This window comes from Hydra vulgaris, chromosome 09 (assembly GCF_038396675.1).
Source record: "Hydra vulgaris chromosome 09, alternate assembly HydraT2T_AEP".
NCBI lineage: Eukaryota > Metazoa > Cnidaria > Hydrozoa > Anthoathecata > Hydridae > Hydra > Hydra vulgaris.
The window spans coordinates 14,429,713-14,450,958 of record NC_088928.1 but is presented as its reverse complement, the minus strand read 5'-3'; the positions used below and the strand labels follow the sequence as shown (position 1 = coordinate 14,450,958).

At 28.3% G+C, this 21,246-nt stretch overlaps 2 protein-coding genes across 3 annotated transcripts in view; one reads left to right on the top strand and one right to left on the bottom strand.

Annotated features, from left to right (window-relative positions):
* Positions 1-6,041: 6,041 nt before the first annotated feature.
* LOC100211293 (uncharacterized) lies at positions 6,042-8,054 on the bottom strand. The gene has a single exon (XM_065804806.1). It carries the CDS (start codon positions 7,874-7,876, stop codon positions 6,137-6,139), a length of 1,740 nt encoding a protein of 579 aa, XP_065660878.1. The 5' UTR covers positions 7,877-8,054; the 3' UTR covers positions 6,042-6,136.
* A 7,228-nt stretch (positions 8,055-15,282) lies between these two features.
* LOC101235320 (aprataxin and PNK-like factor) overlaps positions 15,283-21,246 on the top strand; it is a 63,719-nt gene continuing 57,755 nt past the window's right edge. The window contains exon 1 of one of the 2 annotated variants that reach the window (XM_065804805.1): positions 15,283-15,532. In XM_065804805.1, coding sequence (XP_065660877.1) covers positions 15,437-15,532 — 96 coding nt within the window. In that variant the 5' untranslated portion in view covers positions 15,283-15,436. The remainder of the gene's footprint in view (positions 15,533-21,246) is intronic. The other variant, XM_065804804.1, reaches the window with a different exon arrangement.

Below are 21,246 nucleotides of genomic sequence, written 5' to 3'. Positions count from 1 at the left end.
TCACTTATTTAAATTATTTACTATGGAATGTATTATTACAAACAGTATTAATATAATATTGTTATCATTAAAAGACTTGAAAGACACAACATAATAAATTAAAAAATAAATAATGAGCTTTTTTGTTATTAAGAATAAAAATAAACTATGTACTTGAGCATTACTACAGTATTACATTCAGACTGTCTACAAATAATCTGAACTAAAAGGAGTTGTTGTCTCCTTTGCATTTTTTTTGTATAATCAGTATTACATCATCAATTGCATCTAATGCTAAAATTGAAGCACTTTAGTAAGCATTAATAAACTGAATCGAACTGTTTCATTATTGTTATTTTTTTATTACTTTAGTTTTTGGGGTCTTAAGTGACATCCAATGGATATTTATCTGTGAGATGGTTTCTAGTCGATGTGAGCAAAAGAACACTTTATTGCACTGGTTAGTTGTATTCTTACAATTTATACTTAGAGTCATTTTTATAATGCTCAGTTTTTTTTATTATAATATTTTTTAAATATTATGTTTAAAAAAATAATTTATTTAAAGTTTTTACAGCGCTTGAAAAAGACTGCTTATTTTTGGAGGAAAACTTAAATAAAAAGTTGGATACTAATAAAAAGTTGGATACCAATAATGCACTAATTAGTCAACTAATCGGAGTGTTAAATAAAAACAGTAAATCGGTTCTACTTGATAAACTTTTTAGGATTCTAGTAAACAACAAGGAAAGTTTGATCAAATTTTATGAATATATTGATTCAGAAAAGAAAGTTATGAATCTACTGGTAAGTGTGAACCATTTACATATATTTATATATATATATATATATATATATATATATATATATATATATATATATATATATATATATATATATATATATATACACATATACATGTATAAATATATACACATATACATGTATAAATATATACATATATATATGTATAAATATATACATACATATATATATGTAAATGTATGTATATATTTATAGATATATATGTATAGATAGATATATATATAGATATATATTATAGATATGTATGTATATATTTATGTATATATGTATATATTTATAGTGTAGAATACACTAACATTATTTATATATATATGTATATATATATATATATATATATATATATATACATATATATGTATAAATACAAACATATATATATATATATATATATATATATATATATATATATATATATATATATATATATATATATATATATATATGTATATATATATATATATATATATATATATATATATATATATATATATATATATATATATATATATATATATTATACATATATTTGTTGTTTTCTTTATAAAGAACATTTTGAAAGTATTTTTATTTAGTATTTACAGTAAAAAATAACTATTTTACAATCAATAAAATTAAATAAACTTAAAATTGTTTAGTTCTGCTACTTTTCTATTAAATTTGAAAGCAATGATGGTTATCATGTATGTCCACTTAAATTTTAGAGCAGGAAATTAGCATCTAAAGGTTGCTTGAAAATTAATAAGATTGATTGGAATATGATTCCAATGGTAATTGACATCAATATAGAGAAGACAACTGATTGATCAGGAGCAAACAATAAGCTTGCTTTTAAAGCAATGCCATTAAAATTATTGAGCTAGAAGAAATTTCATTCTATGTATAACATTTGCATATATGTATATTAGGGTGATTGAAAAAGCAGCATTTTAAATAGTCTGCTCCTCAACCCTAAATATAATAAATAAACACAAGATAAAAATTTTGATACTAGTACTCGAAAGATGCAATATTAAATAAAGTTTTCAAAAATAGTCATCATTTTATATAAAAGTTATTATTTTAATAAAAACTATGGTTTTTTGACTAAAAAAAAAAAAGTCAATATTTAGTTTCTTAATAATAGTTATTTTCAAATGTTTTTTATATAAATTTTTATCCTTTTTGAAATTTTTATTTAGTGTTTGCATCTTTTTAGTACCAGGTTGACACAATTAAAAAAAAAATTTCGATAATATAACTCGTCTTATGTTGAAGGGTCTTATGTTGAAAAATATTCTTTTAAATTTTATATCTAATGTTATTTCATTATATAGAATAGGGTTGAGGTGCGGAGCATTAAGAAAAAAATGTTTTTTTTTAAATTACTCTAACGTATATATATGTGTGTGTGTGTGAGTGTAAATTACATTTTAGTCATACATTTTAGTTTAATTATTTACTATTGTATATTTAAATATATCCTATATATACAATGTTGTCACACATAGTTAAACTTTGTGTTATTTAGATTATGTGAAATTAAAAATTTTCACCTCATGAGCATCAGGAGAAAAGGTTGAACATCAACTGAAAAGATATTTTTAGCTTTTGAAATGGCGGACAAAAAGCTCTAGAGGAACATTCTTAGTATAAAAAGTTCTTTACATAAATAACAGCTTGAACTATAAATAACATTTTTTCATTTATAGTTTCATTATTTTTTAACACGTTTTTGGTTAGCAACAAATTTCGAAAGTACTTATTTATTTTTGTCGATATAAGTTGGAATATATTTCGAAAAGTATTTATCTGTTTGAATTATGTGGGTTAACACATTTGCACAGAAACGACTAATAATAACGTGCTAGTGTATGAATTAGTAAAAAGTTATGCTTTAATGCTAACACGCGACCACGAAAGAATGTTGGAAAATCGTCACGGATCAGCACTGTTAGCAAATAATGGACCAGTCATCGTGCCGTAGTCGCAAGCAAAACTGGGCCTGCAATGGGCCGTTGCCGGGAGGCTGTCTTGGAGGTGCTATAGATTTTTAGATGTCAGACCGCTCCGGAGATTTTAGCATATTGTTAAAAAACCTAGGTGTTTAAGACAAAAAATTTCTTTAATATTTCGCGCATGTTTTACTTGACATCGATCATACTATAAATAAGGTATTTTGCGACACCGAGCAGAAAATAGGAGTTCAGAAACTGCTGGACATTTAGCTGAACAGAAAGCATTCGCGTCTCCGTTAACTTTAATACACACACACACACACACACACACACACACACACACACACACACACACACACACACACACACACACACATATATTCTTCAACAAATTGCCATAGCCAAGCCACTCTTGCTAAGTCATACTAGTCACTCCGTATCCTTATACACAGAATACAAAGGTGTAATCAGTAGGCAACCAATCCAAGACATTTTTGTTGACAAAAACTCGAACAAGCTAGTTTTAGCCGTATCAGTTTATTTGCAGAATGATTGGTTCATTCTCTGTTCAGAGTTGTATGCCGAAGTAGGCGAGATGGTTTTTTCATACCAGGGAAATACTTAGAACTGACAAGTGAAGTATAAACAAACCGAGAACTACCAAATATGATACAAGCTGAAGCGGTGTACGGGAGTGTTTCAAAGAAAAATAATCACAACTGAGAGAAGCAAGAAGCAATACTGACTTAAACAGTGTCAAAGGAAAGCTTTTTGCTGCTATCTTGACTGAAATTACAGATACATTGATTTGACAGTTAAAAGAGATGGAGTTTTTCTCTCCAGTCATTAATCCAGAATCTAATGACGTACGGAAAAACTCTGATCGTGAAAGTAAGAAAACAGACGGCTAAATTGAGTATGCGCCACTGACAAATCTCGGATAGGAGTCGGAGTTCGTAAAGCTGGATAATCGCTTAAAAATACGTGATGGAACTCCAACAATACAGGCCATTTCTAGAATGTAATTTCTAGAATGTTATGACAACAAATGCTAACTTGCTGATTTCATATTTTTTAGAATTACCTGAAAGCGAGAAGAAGTAACTTTGGAAATGGGCAAGGGTTTCCTGCGAAGTAGGACAAGTTAAGAGGCTAGTAGCTGATTTCTCAGCTACATTGAAACAGACTTGTGAAACAGACTAGTTGATTCAGAAACAGACTAGTCTTGAAACTTGTGAGACTTGTGAAACAGACTGTGAAACTTGTGAGACTTGTGAAACAGACTAGTCGACTCTGTGAAACAGGCTACTTGACTCGTCAACTGGAAGTAATTAAACGTCAAAAAATGAAAGTAAAAAACAGGGAAAAACCTAAGTTTTTCCATATTTTTTACCTACTTTTTTTGACGTTTAATTACCTCTAGTTGACGAGTTTCACTTGCTAGTTGACACTTTTCAAAAAGTTTACTTTAGAACTTTTTGAAACTTTAGTACTTTGGTACTCTAGAACTTTTTGAAACAGTCTATAGAACACAACGGTTGTTCACAATGTTTGTTTATGCGATTTATGATATTAATTATTAAAGTGGTCCGAGTTTATGGTTTTTAAATAGCTTGCAGAATTTTAAGGTCTAAGGTTATTCAATTGATTTGTGAGTTGGGGTACAAATCGTTAATCGAATATTGTATTGGCGCCTTATCGTTTTTAACAGTAAAGGTTGCGGTTTAAAGTTGAGGTACTTGAAGTTATACTTGATACTTGAAGTTTGAGGCGGTGGCTATTTTTTCCATCTTAAAAAAAATGCACTCTTCTAACCTAAATTATCATGCTAGCCGCAATCTCTTTCCAGAATTGAATTCTGCGTCAAATTTCGCCTCAGAAAACACTCGTTAACTTGTACTTTTTAAAAAAAAGTTTATCGTTTGCCATACCTTAGTAACTGACAATAAAAAAAGATGCTTTTTATAAAAATTGATCCTAAAGCTTTGATTTTACACGGCAATTCGAATAAAGCTTTGATTGATTTGTATTTGTATACTTCAATATAAATGTTAAGGGTAATATAAGTCTTTTTTGTTAGAGCATAAATCTACGGTATTATATTAAATAATTAAAGATTTCAAGTTTTTTTTAGTTTATTAAAAATGTTAAATGCGTTACCAGTTTAAATCAAGTTACTTAAACAAAAGTAATTTCTATAAAAAAACATTTTCTTCAAAACAGAAAACCCTTGCTTTATATTAAACACGTTTAAAGTCCTTAATGGCCATAAAGGCGTAGAATCTACGCATCTTAATGACCATCTATGTCGTAGATGGTCATTGAGAAATGAACCTGTCATTTCGAAAAGGACACATGAAAAATTTTAGCAGTTAGTTTAAAAATTTAAATTAAAAATTTCTTTATGATTTGTATTTTTTATATAAAAAATAAAACTTACATTAGTTAAATACATTCTTTTTTTATCTACTCCTGTTTAATTTCCTCAGCAGCATTGACATTATTTTCATAAAAACCATGTTTTTGTTGATTGTAATCTCAAACAGTTCGGAGTTTGTCAAACAGAATTTCTTAAGAGAGTGAATAAAAAAGTTACACCCCTTGTTGCTAACCCATTGACGGTTACTGAGCTATTTAGCGCAAAAAAGGTCAATGTTCTAGTCACACGCAACTGGGACCTGTTTTTCTTTCGCAACACCAGACATACAAGCTAAAGTCGAGTAATATCATGGAATGCCAAGATTGAACAACGAAGAAGGGCATTTAGACTGGAAATTATAATAAAAAATAAACTTTGCCTGTTGCTTACAAAAATACTGAACTTTTGAAAGTTTAACCTTTTAAACTGTAAAATAAACATCAATCGGGGTTTGACCCTTATGGCGAATTAAAAACTATTTAATTATTTTCGTAGTTGCAAACTTTCGTACTTTTTCAAACTTTCTTTTTTAATGCTAAAAAAAGATCATATAACATTTACCGTTACTTAGCCATATATTAGGACCCCTCCCCCATATGCTGTTTTCAAAAAAATAGCGTTGCTTTAGTTCAGATGTTATTCCCCAACACAAACTTATTTAATTATAGCTGTTTTATGTTGTACTTTAAATCATTTTTAATTCATTAAAAAAATTTAAATGATGTAAGAAAACGTAAAAGCTTCATTATTCGTTTTCTTATATTTTATGAGAAAAAGATTTAAACTTAACTAAAAAAAAATAATTGGGCTTTTCTTATTCATTAAGCTTGAGTTATTTTTTTATTGTGCTAACGTTCCTATGCTGTGAAAAAAAAATACATATATTACTAAATAAAACTTTCTTTATTGTGTATTCTTTAAAAAAATTCCTTTATTGGTAAAAAAAATACAAATATTACTTTTTAAAACTCTAAAAATGTCATTTGAGTTTATTTTGTATATAGATTTTAATTTGCTTCTCAAGAATGTTTAATGGAACCCCTCCAATAGATGCAACCAAATCATGAAATTGTTTAAGATCAAATTTTTCACAAAGATTTTCAGCAGCCATATTTCTTAATTCTTTAATTTTGATTTCTCCCATTTTATACCCGCATGCTTGACCAGGCCAGGTAATGTAACGATCAATTTCTGTTGAAATTGTGTGAGAGTCAGTTGCCGTATATTTTGTCATGTATTCTATGGCTTTATCTCTACTCCATCCTAAAGCATGAATTCCAGTATCAACAACAAGGCGACAAGCGCGAAGCATTTCATTAGACAATCTTCCATAGAGATCATATAAATCTTTATATAACCCCATTTCTTCACCAAGAAATTCACAGTACAAACCCCATCCTTCAACATATGCTGTATTTAAACCAAATCGTGCAGGTGATTCATAATACTTTCGATCTTCTAAAAACCTACGAAACTCAACTGAACAACCAGATTCCATCGTCAAAGCACTTTGCAAATGATGTCCGGGCTCAGCCTCATGAAGAGCTAAAGATATAGCTTCAAACTTTCTTTTCATTTCAACTTTACTGGCATTCACAAAAAATGTACCAGGTCTGCTTGAATTTTCAGAAGGTGCAAGATAATAGGCATTTGGCATGGTAGAAGCTATAACATCATTCATTTTGGTTAAAACAAAATTTGCTTTTGGAACTTTTGTAAAATACTTTGGTAAAACACTTTTTATCTCTTTACATATGGCCTCGTAATAGTGTAACATTTCATCAGCACTAGAAAAGCTAAACTTAACATCTTCTTTTAGATAAATTTGGAAATCTTGCAGAGAACCTTCAAATCCTAACATATTTTTAACATTTATCATTCTTTTTTTAATTCTTTTAACTTCTGTTAATCCAATAGCATGAATGTCATGTGGTGATATGCTTGTAGATGTATGAAATTTTAAGCATGCTTCATAAAATTCAAAACCATTTTTAACAGATGATATAGAAACATCCAAACGCGTATTTGGTAAATAAAAATTTACAAGATAGGAAAGCAACTTTCTATAACTAAAATACAAACCATGTTCAATAACACTTTCAGCTTCATTAACACAATTTTCCCAATCAACGATTGAGATGTCTACTGGGCATACTTCAAAATTTTGAAAAAATAATGAACTTTTGATAGGAACTTTTAACAAACTTTCTAAAGAACTTATTACAGGGTTAACTGAGAGAGCATGGAGTGTCATTCCAATACGAACACCTTCTTTTAACAGGTAGATTATTTCATCAATTTGTTGAGGAAACTTACGCATACGATTAATAATTTTTTGTAAATCAGAAAGAGATTCTCTTTTCATATAGCTTAGTAATCTTGGAAAATCAGATTGAGGTCCCTCCAGCTGGTTCAATGGCCAAAGATAAGAGCAATATTTGGTTCCTGATAAAAATTGTTCAAGGTCAATCTTTAAAAGGTCGAGATTAAGAGTCAAAGTTGAATCTGTTTCATTATTAGTAAGAGAGATAATGACAAGCAATTCTTCGTACATGGCTTTTGCTTCATCTTCTCGTCTTTGGTAAGAGTTTAAACTCATTTCATCTAGTCTATCATCATAGGTATGACAACCGATAGAGGTAGCAAACTCAGGAAAATTAGACAACCTCCATAACCAAAATCGGTTAAAAAACAAAGAAGCACGATCTGATAAATCCATAATTATGCTTTAAATTTGCTTATAAAATTATAAAATTAATATAAACAACAATGCATTTATAAAATTTTCCAAATAAAAATATAATTACAAAAATTTAGTTTCAAGCAACAAACAAATCAAAAGCTACAAAATTTTGTCGTTAGACAAGGCGCTTATCGCGTAGCGTGTACTTAAAGCCTATTCGCGCAACCGTAAGCCGTTACTGGGGCAGGGTTGCCAGCTTTTTTTTCGGGCACAAACCAAATACAAAACAAAAATAAACCAGAAATAAACCAGACCAAAAAAAAAAGAAAAAAATCATAACTTTTTGTTTAAAGCCTTGTTTATAATTTATATTTTGAAAAAATGCTTTTTTATCCAAAAATTCATCCTTGAATATTAAAATTTAATTTGTAAAAGAGTGAGGGAGGAGGAGAAAAATGAGTTAGTGAATGTTTAATAGGGTACCAGTCCAGCCTTCAAAGCAGTATAGAAAAAGTATTTCAATCCCAAACACCTATACTAAATCCAACACTATCAACCTGTAAAAGATATTTTTTTTCCGCTTGCATATGGATATAGACTTCTTTTCCAACCTTTGCGATAATTGACTCAATTATTTCAAAGTCCTGGTAAAAAATCTTTCACCTTATTAAATATGATTTGATCCAAATGGCTGCATGCTAGAGTTGGTTTGATATTTTCTTAGTCTGATTTTTATGCAGATGATCTGTGAGAAGACTCAACAAAATAGTTAGAAACATAACACATAGAAGCCAATGCAGTAGGCATCTATGTTGCAGAGGTCTAGGTCTCCGGAAACTTCTAAATGGTCTTACAAAGCAGTTTAAAATTCAGGGGTGTTATTAGAAATTCATTTTTCTTATAAGTTTTTAGACTCGCTCTAATGATGCAATGTCAATTAATTTATGATTAATGACAATTTCTGTAATGATTTTTAGTTTCTTCACTTTTTATATCCATAAGATATAACAGTAGATTTGAAATAGCCTTTTCAAATTGGGAAACAACATTCATTACAGGCAGATTTTTCTCAAAAAATGACTTCTTGAATGCAAGAATTTTCTAATATTTATGGCAATTAAGGGATAAAAACAACATTTTAATGACATTACAAGTAAAAGTTTTTAATATTTTAAGATTTTAATGTAAGCATTTCTTTTATTTATTTTAAACTTGATTGTTCCCCTATAAAATGAAAAAGTGGAAATCTTTCTTTCCCTCTTATTAACTTTTTTTATGTAATAAAAACTTGATTAAATTGATTTATCATTAAATAAACCAGAATTACACCAGATTTTAAAAACATACCAGAAAAAACAAAAAAAGACCAAAGACTTTGAAATAAACCAGATTTAAACCAGATTATCTAAAATAAACCAAAACAAAAGTTCCGAGCCAAACGATAAAAAAACAAACCAGATTTGAGAAATCTGGCTTTAAAACACACCAGATGGCAACCCTGTACTGGGGGCGTATTTGAATATTCTAAAAGTTGCGAAGATAAAAAGCTCACATTGACAAACTTGCCAGAGAATTTTAACTTTTCAAATTAATCTTGTTTATTTTTTTTCGTCAGAACCATATAAAATATATCAAACGTGTATATATAATATAATAAAAATACAATTGATTTAATAATTATTAACAATGTTGAATAAACAAAAACAGAAAATAATTTTACATTTCAAAAATATTTATATATATTGTCAGTAGAAAGAATAAAGTTTTTTAATTTAGTTTTAAAAACAGAAAACGAAACTGACAAATCAAAATTTCTCGATAGTTTATGCAAAATTGATTAAACTTTAGTTTGACAAAAGGGTTCAATTATTAAATTATTATTTCGTAAAGTATATTTGTTTATAGCTTTATGGGTAAAAAGATCTTTAAAAATGAACAATGGTTGTTCACTTTTACAACGAAACATAAAACATAAAATATTATAGACATTGAGTTCGTAAACGTTAAGTGCTTTAACGTTTTTAAACAAAATATTAGAATGAGAAAAACGATTTTCAAAACATATTAAACGCATTGCGTGTTTCTGACGATGGTAGAGATTTCGTAACTTACTTTTAGAGGTACTTCCCCAAACAATATTGGCATAATTTATATAGCTATGTATAAATGAGTAGTAGAGTTGAATTAAATTTTGTTTATTTAGATAGTATCTGACATTATATAGAATTCCAATACTTTTGGCCAATTTAGTAGAAATAAAGTCGATATGATACTTCCATGTAATATTTTCATCAATGTAAATGCCTAAAAATCTTGTGACCGACTCCTTTTTTATTTCAATTTTATCAATGAAAAGTTTAGGTAAATTATTTGGTAAAAAACGCTTTTTTGCGAGGGAGTGGAAAAGGATCCATTTTGTTTTGTCAATGTTTAACGTTAACTTGTTGCACTTAAACCAGTTGGAGATGTGATTAAGTTCTTTATTCATTTTTGAAAAAAGCTCATAAATTCTGTCACTGTTTGACAGAAATAAATGAGTATCATCCGCAAAAATGATACTCATAAGGTTAGAAGCTTTATTTAAATCATTTATATAGACTAAAAACAAAAGTAATATTTAAATCATTTATATAGACTAAAAACAAAAGATTTATATAGACTAAAAACAAAAGAATAGAACCTTGTGGAACACCACATTTTATGTCAATTAATTTTTCATTTTAAAAATAATTTCCATAGAAAACAAATTGTTTTCTATTTGTCAAATAACTTTTATACCATTTTATTAATTTGCCATTAATTCCATAAAATTTGAGTTTCTTAAGTAGAATTTTGTGATCGACCGTGTCGAATGCTTTTGATAGGTCAATGAAAATACTTAGTGTATATTGTGATCTACCAAATGAATTGGAAATTTCACGAATGAACTGTGTAATGGCTTGTTCAGTTGAACAATTTTTTTTAAAACCGAATTGATTTTTATATAGAAGTTTATTTAGATTAAGGTAATTGTATGTTTTATTGTATATAATTCTTTCTAAAATTTTCGAGAAGGTTGAAAGAACTGAGATAGGGCGATAATTACTAACATTTGATTTTTTTCCGTCTTTGTAAATTGGAGTAACTTTAGCTATTTTTAATTGGTCAGGGAATACACCTTGCTGTATAGATGCCCTGAACACTTTATAAAGAATACATTTTAAATTTTCAAAGCAATCTATGACTATGTTGCCATTTATTTCGTCCGCACCTGTAGCTTTGTTTCTTTTAAGAGATTTGTAAGCTCTCTCAAACTCATCAAAAGATAAGTCAGAATACAATTTATTCTTTTATATATCCGATAACTTATTAATGTTTTTTAAATTATAAATTTTTGTAAATAATTTTAAAACACTGTATTTTTACTTAATTGTTAACTTCTTAGAGTGTTAGGAGTTATACATAATATATATATAACTCCTAACGTTGTTAAGTATAACTCCTAACATTGTATATAATATACAATGTTAAGAGAAACAATTAATGTTCAATCTATTACGTTTTATGATGGTATTCTTTTATTTCTTGTTAAAATTTTTGTAAACTTACATTTTGAAACATTTCATTGTGGAATAAAATGTTTTATAAAAATTTTGTGTAAAAATTGCATAAATATTGTTGACTCTTGGTCAAATTTTGAGAAAATACTACATTTTTTAAATGTCATGGAAATAATAATAAGAATAATTATTGCTGTTGAGACTTAACGCCATGTTAAATCTATGACTTTAACATTAATAGTTTTATAACTAACAATATAAACAACAAATAATAGTTATTTATGTTGTTTCTAGAAGTTTAGTTAGTAGTCGACATAATACTAGATAAATTATCTATTTTGCTCTTAAAATTGTTCACCGTTAATGCTTCAATGGTTGGCTGTGGCAAAATATTCCATATCTTTACAATTCTTTACAATTCGGTGAAGAAATGTTTTCGAATTGTGAAGAAATCTTTTTGACTTTTGACCTGTTGAGTGTATAAACTGTGTTTAAATTGATTACATCTTGTATTATCAGCTGGTCCCGACAACAATAACGATTCGCAAAATTTAGGCAGATTTTGTCATGAGATATCATTAATAGGATGGAAAAATTTATAAAATTTAATTAAATCACCACGTTTTCTTTTTTTTCGGTTAGTGTTGTTAAGTTCAGTTTGATTAATCTTTCTTCTTATAAAAGGTTTTTTCAGGTATCATCTTAGTTGCACGTCTTTGCACATTTTCAAGTATATTAATGTTGTTCTTTAAGAACGGATTCCATACCTGAACAGCAAATTCTAGATGTGGTCTCACAGACGCACAATATAGCTTCTTGAAAAAGTCACAAGTTTTATAATTAAAAGCTTTGGCAATAACACCTAGTTTACTATTTGCTCTTGAAGCTACTGCTCTGATTTACATAGTCCATTTTAAGTTGTCTGATATCAAAACTCCTAAATCTCTTTCAATGTTTGTTGTTAATAATTTGATCTTAATATCATTAGCAGTCATGTAATAATTAAAGTTTTGATTATGTATATCAAAGTGCATTATCTTACATTTTTCAATATTGAAATCCATGTCCCATTTGTATGCCCATTTTACTAACTTATCAATATCATTTCCCATAACATCACGATCTTTTAATGAATTAACCGTTGCAATGAGTTTGTTATCATCGGTATACAATTTTGAAGTATAAATTGCTTGTTCTAGTAAACCGTTTACAAAAATTAAAAATAATAATGGACCTAATACCGATGCTTGAACTACTCCACTCACAACATTTTGCCATGATGAAGTTATGTCACCCAGGACTAGTCATTGTTATCTTTCAGATCGAAATGAATTAATCAAATTTAGTACGTTAGACTTGATATCATAAGAGGATAACTTTATACTTTATAAATAGATCATAAGAAAAACATTATTTAGCAACAAATATCAGTTATGTTTGCAAAGTTTATTGGAAAAATAAAATAAGTTAGATACAATTATACGTAGTTTTGAATATTTTTCAACATTTTGTGCTTTATACAATAAACTAAGAAACGATTTTCAATTGCCATCTGTTAGTACTTTGGCACGCATAGCATCAAAATTTTGCAAAATTGATGATGCTAGTTTCTTAAACTCAGTTTTCAAAGACATTGAAGAAAAACAAAAAAACTTTATAATTATTCATGATGAAGTATATGTCAAAAAAATGATGCTTTATCATGGTGGAACATTGTTTTGTAAATCTTTAGATGATCCATCATTATTGGCCAAAACTGTGTTGGGAATTATGATAGTATGTCTCAAAGGTGGTTTTAAGTTTCTGTAAAAGATGATTTCAATTTCAAAATTAAGTTCAAGTTTTCTGTTTGACAAATAAGCTCCCGCATAAAACTTAAAAAATCATCATCTGGCGATGTGAAAGTTGTTATTTGTGATGGCAATCGTGTAAACCAAGTATTTTTTAAACTATATCATACTATTCCTGAAAAACCAATAGCTCAAACTTTAAGGCAGGTAGATACATTTTGCCTTGCAATAGCTCCCAAGCCAATTGAAAGGCAAAATGTATCTACCTGCCTTAAAGTTTTTTTAGATAAGAAATATCATGCCTTGCTGACCTATTCTCAAATAGTTTCAAATTCTAAAGATTTTGCAATATTTATAGATAAAGTCATAACCTGTCGGAAAATTTTGAATGTGAAAGGTCGTGGAGCTGATGTAAGATGCAATGATCCACTAGAAGCACCTATTTTTAGTCCTAATGATTGTCGTCTTAATACTCTACTTCAGTTTGGGGATATGGCTCTTGAAATGTGTTGTAAAAATGGCAAAAGAGTGAAGCAGTTATCTAATGATACTGCAAATTTTCAATCACCAAACTTTCAATTCACAATACTTGCTATGGTATTGTCAAACTATGTAAATATTTATTAGTAACAATTCATGTTTACAAGTGACCACTTAGAAAAAGAATTTGGGAAACTGAGACGAGGTTCCGCGGGTGCCTTCTTTATAAATGTTCAACGAATTTTAGAAAAATTGCATTTAAGTCATACATCACTGTTGCTATTTTTAAATATTGACATTTATTCTTTTCATTTTATTTTAGGTCATGAGTGTGCTTCTTGTGCATATGTTTTATGTAAAGCAGGTAGTAAAATATTTGACAATTTAGAAACACTAGATCATCAATTTCTGTTACTACCAAAACGTCTTTGATTTATATTGCTGGTTATATATGTAGAAATAAATATAATGAAAACATTTTGTTCAATCAAACATTACTTTATTATGAAAAGTTTGGTGAGCACCTTACGTCTATATATCGTGGTAGTCTTAAATTCCACCAGACAATGTTTGCCAATGATTTTTTTTTTTTGCTTTGTCTTATTCCATTCAATAAAAGATAAAGTTTGTCGTAAGTCCTTGAGTGAAATCTTTTTGCTGGTTTCTGAATTTTACTGTTTTGAAATTAATCAAAAACATTGCAACACACTTGCTAATATATTTTTAAACAATTTTTGTGCACAAATTACACCAAGATCTAATAAAAATCCTGCATTAAAAGTTTTAAAGTTATCATAAATTTGTTTAGAAAAGAATGATTTGTATCTATTGTTGTTAAAATATATGCAAATATTTTTATTGCTTTAAAGTTTTTTTTTTTTACTATAAATTATAACTTTTAATTACATTTTAATATAAATATTTCTAAATAAACTAATTAAACTCATTAAGAGTCATATTTTGAATCCAAAATAAAATTTTATAGCAGAGATGCTGATAATCCGTAAAAAATAATAGGCCCCAGTCACAGCTTACGGTTGCGCAATGAATAGGCCTTCAGTATAGATCGCCTTGGTGTGTAGCGTGTCAAGAAGCTTAGTGATTTGGATGACTTAGCGCCAACCAGCCTATACAACGAATATGTTGAAATGAGATAGTTTGACGCAAAGTTTCAAAGTCTTTAACAAAAGCCACTAAACCGAAAAAATTAATAGTAATTGCAGTTCAGTGCACTAAAAAATTTTAATTATAGTATTTTGGTGTTTGCAGAGAAACACTACATAAATCATTTTTTAATGTAAACCATCCATTTAAAGCAAGACTTTGACTGTTGAGAAGTTTGACTGTTGAGATGTGTGACTGTTAAGATGTTTGACTGTTTAATAAAACAGTGCCGACAACACTAGGGGGCTGAGGGAGCACGTGCCCCTCACTTTATTTCTAAACAATCTTTTTTTTTTTTTAAATATTTTAGATATAGAGGACTTTTTTTAAAATTTGACGCTTGTGCCCCTCCACTTGAAAGCCGTGCCATCGGCCCTGTCAAACGCAGACTTAATACTTTCGTGGTTTCATCCTTAAAACAGGTAAAAACTTTTAACAAGTTAAAGCTTTTATTGCTCCCCCCTGGTCCGTAATAGTACAAATGTAAACATGGAATATTAACGTTACTAATTGGAAATTAAAAAAAACAAATTAATAACAAGTACAATGATGTAGTTAAATTTAAAACGTGTTCGTAAACAATAGCATTGTAGGCCTTTTATTTTTCAGCAATATACGAGATAATGATTGCACATTTAGTTTTTTGTAATAAATATGCGAGCGAAAAACTTGTTCTGCCATTTGGTAAAACTGTATTAGGCAGGGGTCCATTTCTTAAGGTAAATAATTTGTTTTTGTTGTTAAACAATAAAATACCATTTGAATATGAATAAAATAAAATTGTATCATTAAAAGAATTACATAATGTTAATACTTTGAATAATAAGCTTTATATTCAAGCTGTTGTTATTTGAATAACAATTTTAGTAAATATTTACCAAATAGTATTCAACGTACCTTTATTATTTTGGACCTTAAGTCTTTTAATAAATTTATTTGATTGATTCAATCAAATAAATTCATTAAAAGTCTTTTAATAAATTTACTTGATTATTTGATGATCAAATTTGGTATTCAATATAATAACATTTTTTGATTCTTTTAAGAATTGAGATCAGATCTCAAATTCTTTGAAGACTAATAGAATAATTAAGATTAGAATTTGACAAACTTTAGTAAAGTTTTCAACTGTTTATTTGACAAAAAAAATTAAAGTGGGTTACTCTAACTATTGGGAATCATGCAAAGCCACTCATGAATCACATCAACTTTACCCCATTTAAATAAAGTTGATGTGGTCAAGTGTGGCAATGAATAGGGTGACCAGGCGTACTCTTTAAGAGTATTATACTTTTTTTTGAAGTAAAATCTTTAATACTCTTTCTTTTTCTAAAATTCACCCAATATACTATTTTTTATATATAATAATAAAAAGAATTTTTCCTATTTGTAAGGTGACCAACATATTCCTTTTTACGTAGCAGAGCGCCGTAAAAATCTTAGTTTTAATTACTTTTGGCGCTGCGCTCTCTTACATAAAAAGGAGGTCATTGGTCAGCTTACTATTTGAAATGAATTATTTAAAAATTTTAACATCAGTAAAAATTGTATCAAGTTTAAAACCAGTAAAAATTGTTATTTTTGAAAATTGACTATAAAAATAATTCCAAATTTTTTAAGGTCTAAAATTGTTTATCGTAGATCTATTTAAACAGTTGAAGAAGTAATTTTTAATAACCAAGATTATTCATAGCCTAAAGTGTCTTGAATCTAACATTTCTTTTGACTAGATTAAGACATGGGTGCAAACAAATATAAATTTGATAAATCTATAATTCAAAAGGGTGATGTGAAAGTTATCGGACAAATCCTAATTTCATTATTTGAGCATAATAATTAGTTTTTGTGGTTTTATGCGTAGGCATAAACATTCTATAAAATATAAACTTTATTATTTGAAACACAATTATTTTAAATGAGGTTAAATGCAGCTGAACGAGAATCTTTTCGAAAGTGACTAAAAATGTTTTTTTGTAAATAAGCCTAATATAAAAATAAATAAATCGTAAATCATTTTGAAAAGGAAGAATTTGCTCGAAGTACAATATATGATAACCTAAAAAGACTTGAAACTGTTCAATCGTTTTCTGATAGAAAGCACCCTGGTTGTCCGACATACTGGACTAGAGAAAAGAAAGCCAAACTACTGAGACTTGTCAACAATCGAAAAAGGGTCAGTCAGAGAAAAATAGGTATTAAATTTGGTGTAAATCAATCAACAATTGGTTGTCAGTTAAAAAAAATGAATATTAAATATAGAAAACGTGAAAAGACTCCAAAATACACTATAAAACAACAAATAAAGGCAAAGAAAAGAAGCAGAAAACTAGTTAACCAACTCTATAACACAAAATCGCTTCTTGTCATCGATGACGAAAAATACTTTTGTTTTGCAGGGGACAACATGCCTGGAAATTTTGGGTACTACACAAACAACAAAAAGACATGCCCAGAAAGTATTCATTTTATAGGAAAAGAGAAATTTCCAAAAAAATTATTAATGTGGATAGCTATATCTGACGGTGGTATGTCAGAGCCATTGTTTCGCACTTCCAAGGCTGTAGCGATCAATTCATCAATCTATGTTAATGAATGTTTTGAAAAACGACTTCTTCCATTTATTCACAAGTATCATGGAGACTTTAACTATTTATTTTGGCCAGATTTAGCAAGTTCTCATTATTCTAAAGATTCTCTAAATTGGATGGACCAATATGTCTATTACGTTGATAAAGAATCCAATCCCCCAAATGTGCCTCAAGCACGACCAATTGAAAATTTTTGGGGACATTTGGCACAGAAAGTTTACGAGGGAGATTGGCAAGCTTCAACAGAGCAAGTTTTGATTGATCTCATTAAACTAAATCTACAAGAAATTGATTTAAACTTTTTACAGTCGCATATGAAAGGCGTCAGAGCAAAATTGAGATCAATTGCAGATGGTGGTGTTTTTCATATAAAAAATAATATATTTTTATTAAAAGATAAATGCTTTATTTAAAAAAAATATAATAGTAGTTTGTTTTTTTATTTATAAATAAGTTATTGACGTTTTTATTTTGTCCAATAACTTCTGCATCACCTGTAAAAAAGATAAAGTATTTCATAGGTTAATTTTTGTTGTCCCACACAAGTCTAAACTTTTAGACACATTGTAATCAAGGTGGTTTATCTTCTTAACCAAAACATTACCTATTCTTTTCATAATTTATGATAAAAATTTGTTATTTATATAAATTATTCCTTTCAGAATAATATCTAAACCAGAAAACTGGTTTAGATATAATTCTGAAAGGCTGAATCTGATCCTATAATTTTTAGATGGAAAATCTTTTTGAAGATATAAACAATAAATAAAGTTTCAGCTGTTAGAAATGTTTGCTGCATTTGCATGCAGCCAAATCATTGTAATATTGTAATAGTGACTAATGCAAGATGTCAATATCAGACTTAAGACAAATGCGATTTGAAAATTAGTGCACTTAGGAGCGTAATGAAAATAAAAATTACCATTGGTGTTGCCTGCAATTAATTTTATAAAGAAATTAAAGAAAATAAAAGTTAGTTACAAAAAGTAAAAAAAGGTTTATAAAAGTTGCTTTAAAATAGTTTACAAAATATATTTTATTTTCCATCATAAAAGTCTGACACTTTTTACAGCTTATTGTTGGGTTTAGGAAACGTACTCTTTTTCTTTAAAAAAAATCTGGTCAGCCTAGCTATGGCAATTGTACCACTTCAGTGGTATTAGCATCTACAAAGAAATTATACCACATAAGTGGGATAAGATTGTAACCACACCTTGCTAACACTATCTCATAAAATCTCTAAATTAATGAGATAACACAAATCTTTTTAATTGATTTTTATTTAATATAGGGAAAATATTATCACCGCCTAATTTAAAAAAAATCTATATTTAGATGTTTTGCATTATTGATGATTAGTATTTAATTAATCATTATATATATGTATATATATTATTATTATTATTATTATTTTATTAAACACCCTCTGTAACATGCAAAAATATATAAAAAAATAATTTAAAATACTAAGAGAGATTAAAAAGATCACTTGGAAATGTTTTCTTCAAGAGTTTTTTTGAAAATTGTTTGCGGTTGCTTTTTAACATCGAACTGCCTGTACTTGAATTTGATAAGTATCCTATAGTATTATATTTTCTGAAATTTTAATTTTAATTGAAACTGAAATTTTCTTCTTAACCTGAATTAAGTTTTTCATTTTTAGTTTATGGATCTTACATAATTCCTTTATGTCATCTAAAAATTAATGTTTTACTAAACAATAGTTAGGCTGGGAATTAATGATTTCAAAAGTTACTTTTTTATTTAATAGGGAGATAAATAGATTTATTTTATTTTGTTGCATGTATGTTGATATCTCCTAAACTTTAGGTAGAGAGTTTACATGAATTTTTGCTATATTTCGATACATTAAAAATGACTCATTTGCATTTCTTCCAATTTTATCAAGTCATTGCATTGTTAACTCTCTATTTTCACAGAGTTCCAGACTATGTGTTAGCATTGAAACTGCTAAAGATTTATATAATTGGATAATTGAAGATGGATGTGCAAATTGGATACCAAATTTAATCAGAGTTTGCACTGTTGTTTGGAAATTTGATACTCTATTTTTAATATTTGATCTAATTAGTGAGGCAAAAATGGATTTCTGTATTCCAAATGAAGTCCAGATGATTAAGTTTTTCATTTGGTATTATTTGATGGTTGTTTAGGATTATCTTGCAATTAGTTACTTTTTGTTTTCCAGAGAGCAAAAGTTCTGTTTTGACAGCATTGAGTGTTATGCTATTTAAGTTATTGTAAACATTACACATTGTTATAATCCTTTCAAGATCAGATAGAGTAGAGCTAAGCAGAATAATGTCATCAGCATAAGTAACAACACATGTGAAAATTCCATGTATAAAAGTACCAATAAAATTATCATTTTTTATAGTTTCAAGTAACTTTTGGGTGTATATGTTATACAAGTGGGGTGACATAGTCAATCCTTGTCTCACACCTTGCTTAAGAGTAAATGGAATTGATTTAGAACCAAGGTGAGAGACACTATTAAAGCACAATAAAGTTTATCAAAGAGAAGATTCCAGTTGCAGCTTTTTCAGCATCTAACGAACATAAGTAAGAAGGCAAAGTGTTATTGTTATAATGTCTAATCGTTTCATTTATAACAAATTCAGCATGCATGGTCAAACTGTTGTTATTAAAACCAAATTGAAGGGGATGTGTTTCTTTTATTTCAGGACTGATGAGTAAGATAAAGTGTTCTAAAAGTTTTGTCAATATCAAATATTGCTGACACCGCAGGTGTTGTTTAGATTTGTGAGTGATTTTTTATACGGTTTGACTAGCGGTATAACAGCTGGTGATGACATAGATGCAGGGGTCCATCCATGATTAATTGCACAGTTAATGAATTTTCTTATCCATTGCATTAATGCATCACACTAGGCATGTTTTGAATATTCTGCAGATATATTGAAATGATCCTTGCATTAAATTTTATTTTAGGCAAGAAATAGTTTTTTTTTTTAATTTCATTATTAATTATTATTTTATCCGGATTTTCAAAAGGTGGAATTTGAAGATAAGTAAGATTATGAGTTATTCTTTCATTGTTTAATTGTTTTTTAAATATAGTAGTAAATTCTGTGGTGATTGATTCTTTATCCTTTTTGTTGTTTACAACAAAAAGTTTTAGATTTAAATCCTTTTTTATACTCTTAAAAATATTCCGAAAGTTTTTTGGGTTAGAGTTTTTTAGTTTCTCTATTTGTATGTATTGTTGATATAAGTTATTATTTTGGGCTGCTTTGACAGCTTTGCAGAAATTCTTCTGAGCAAATAGGTAGCGATAAAAGATGAACCCTGCCTCACTCTATTTTTGAAAATAATGTTAAAGAATTTTTTTCCTTTGAGTTAAATCGAGAGTCCACCAGGATTTTCAATGTATAGATTGTTTTTTTGACTTTAGGTGTACTCTTGGTACCCATGCTCCACCTTAATGGATTTGATATATGCTTGGAAACCATATATCAAGTCCATTGCAAAATTAGCATAAGGCTGCTAATTTTGCAATGAATTCTGCTAAGGCTGCATCTCTTTATTGTGCTCAACACTTTCTTCCTCAGGATTCTATTCTTTATCTCTATAAAGTTTAAATCCATTCTTGTATGGAATACTGTTGCCATGTCTGGGGCAGATCTTCCAATGATGCCCTTTCTCTTTTAGACAAGATGCATTGTAAACATTGTTGGAACTGCTCTTGCAGCCAACCTCCAACCATTATCATATTGTTGTAATATTGCTTATCTTTCTCTTTTCTACAAACACTATAACAGGCACTGCTCTCAAGAGACAGCGTCTCTTGTGTCATCTACTAA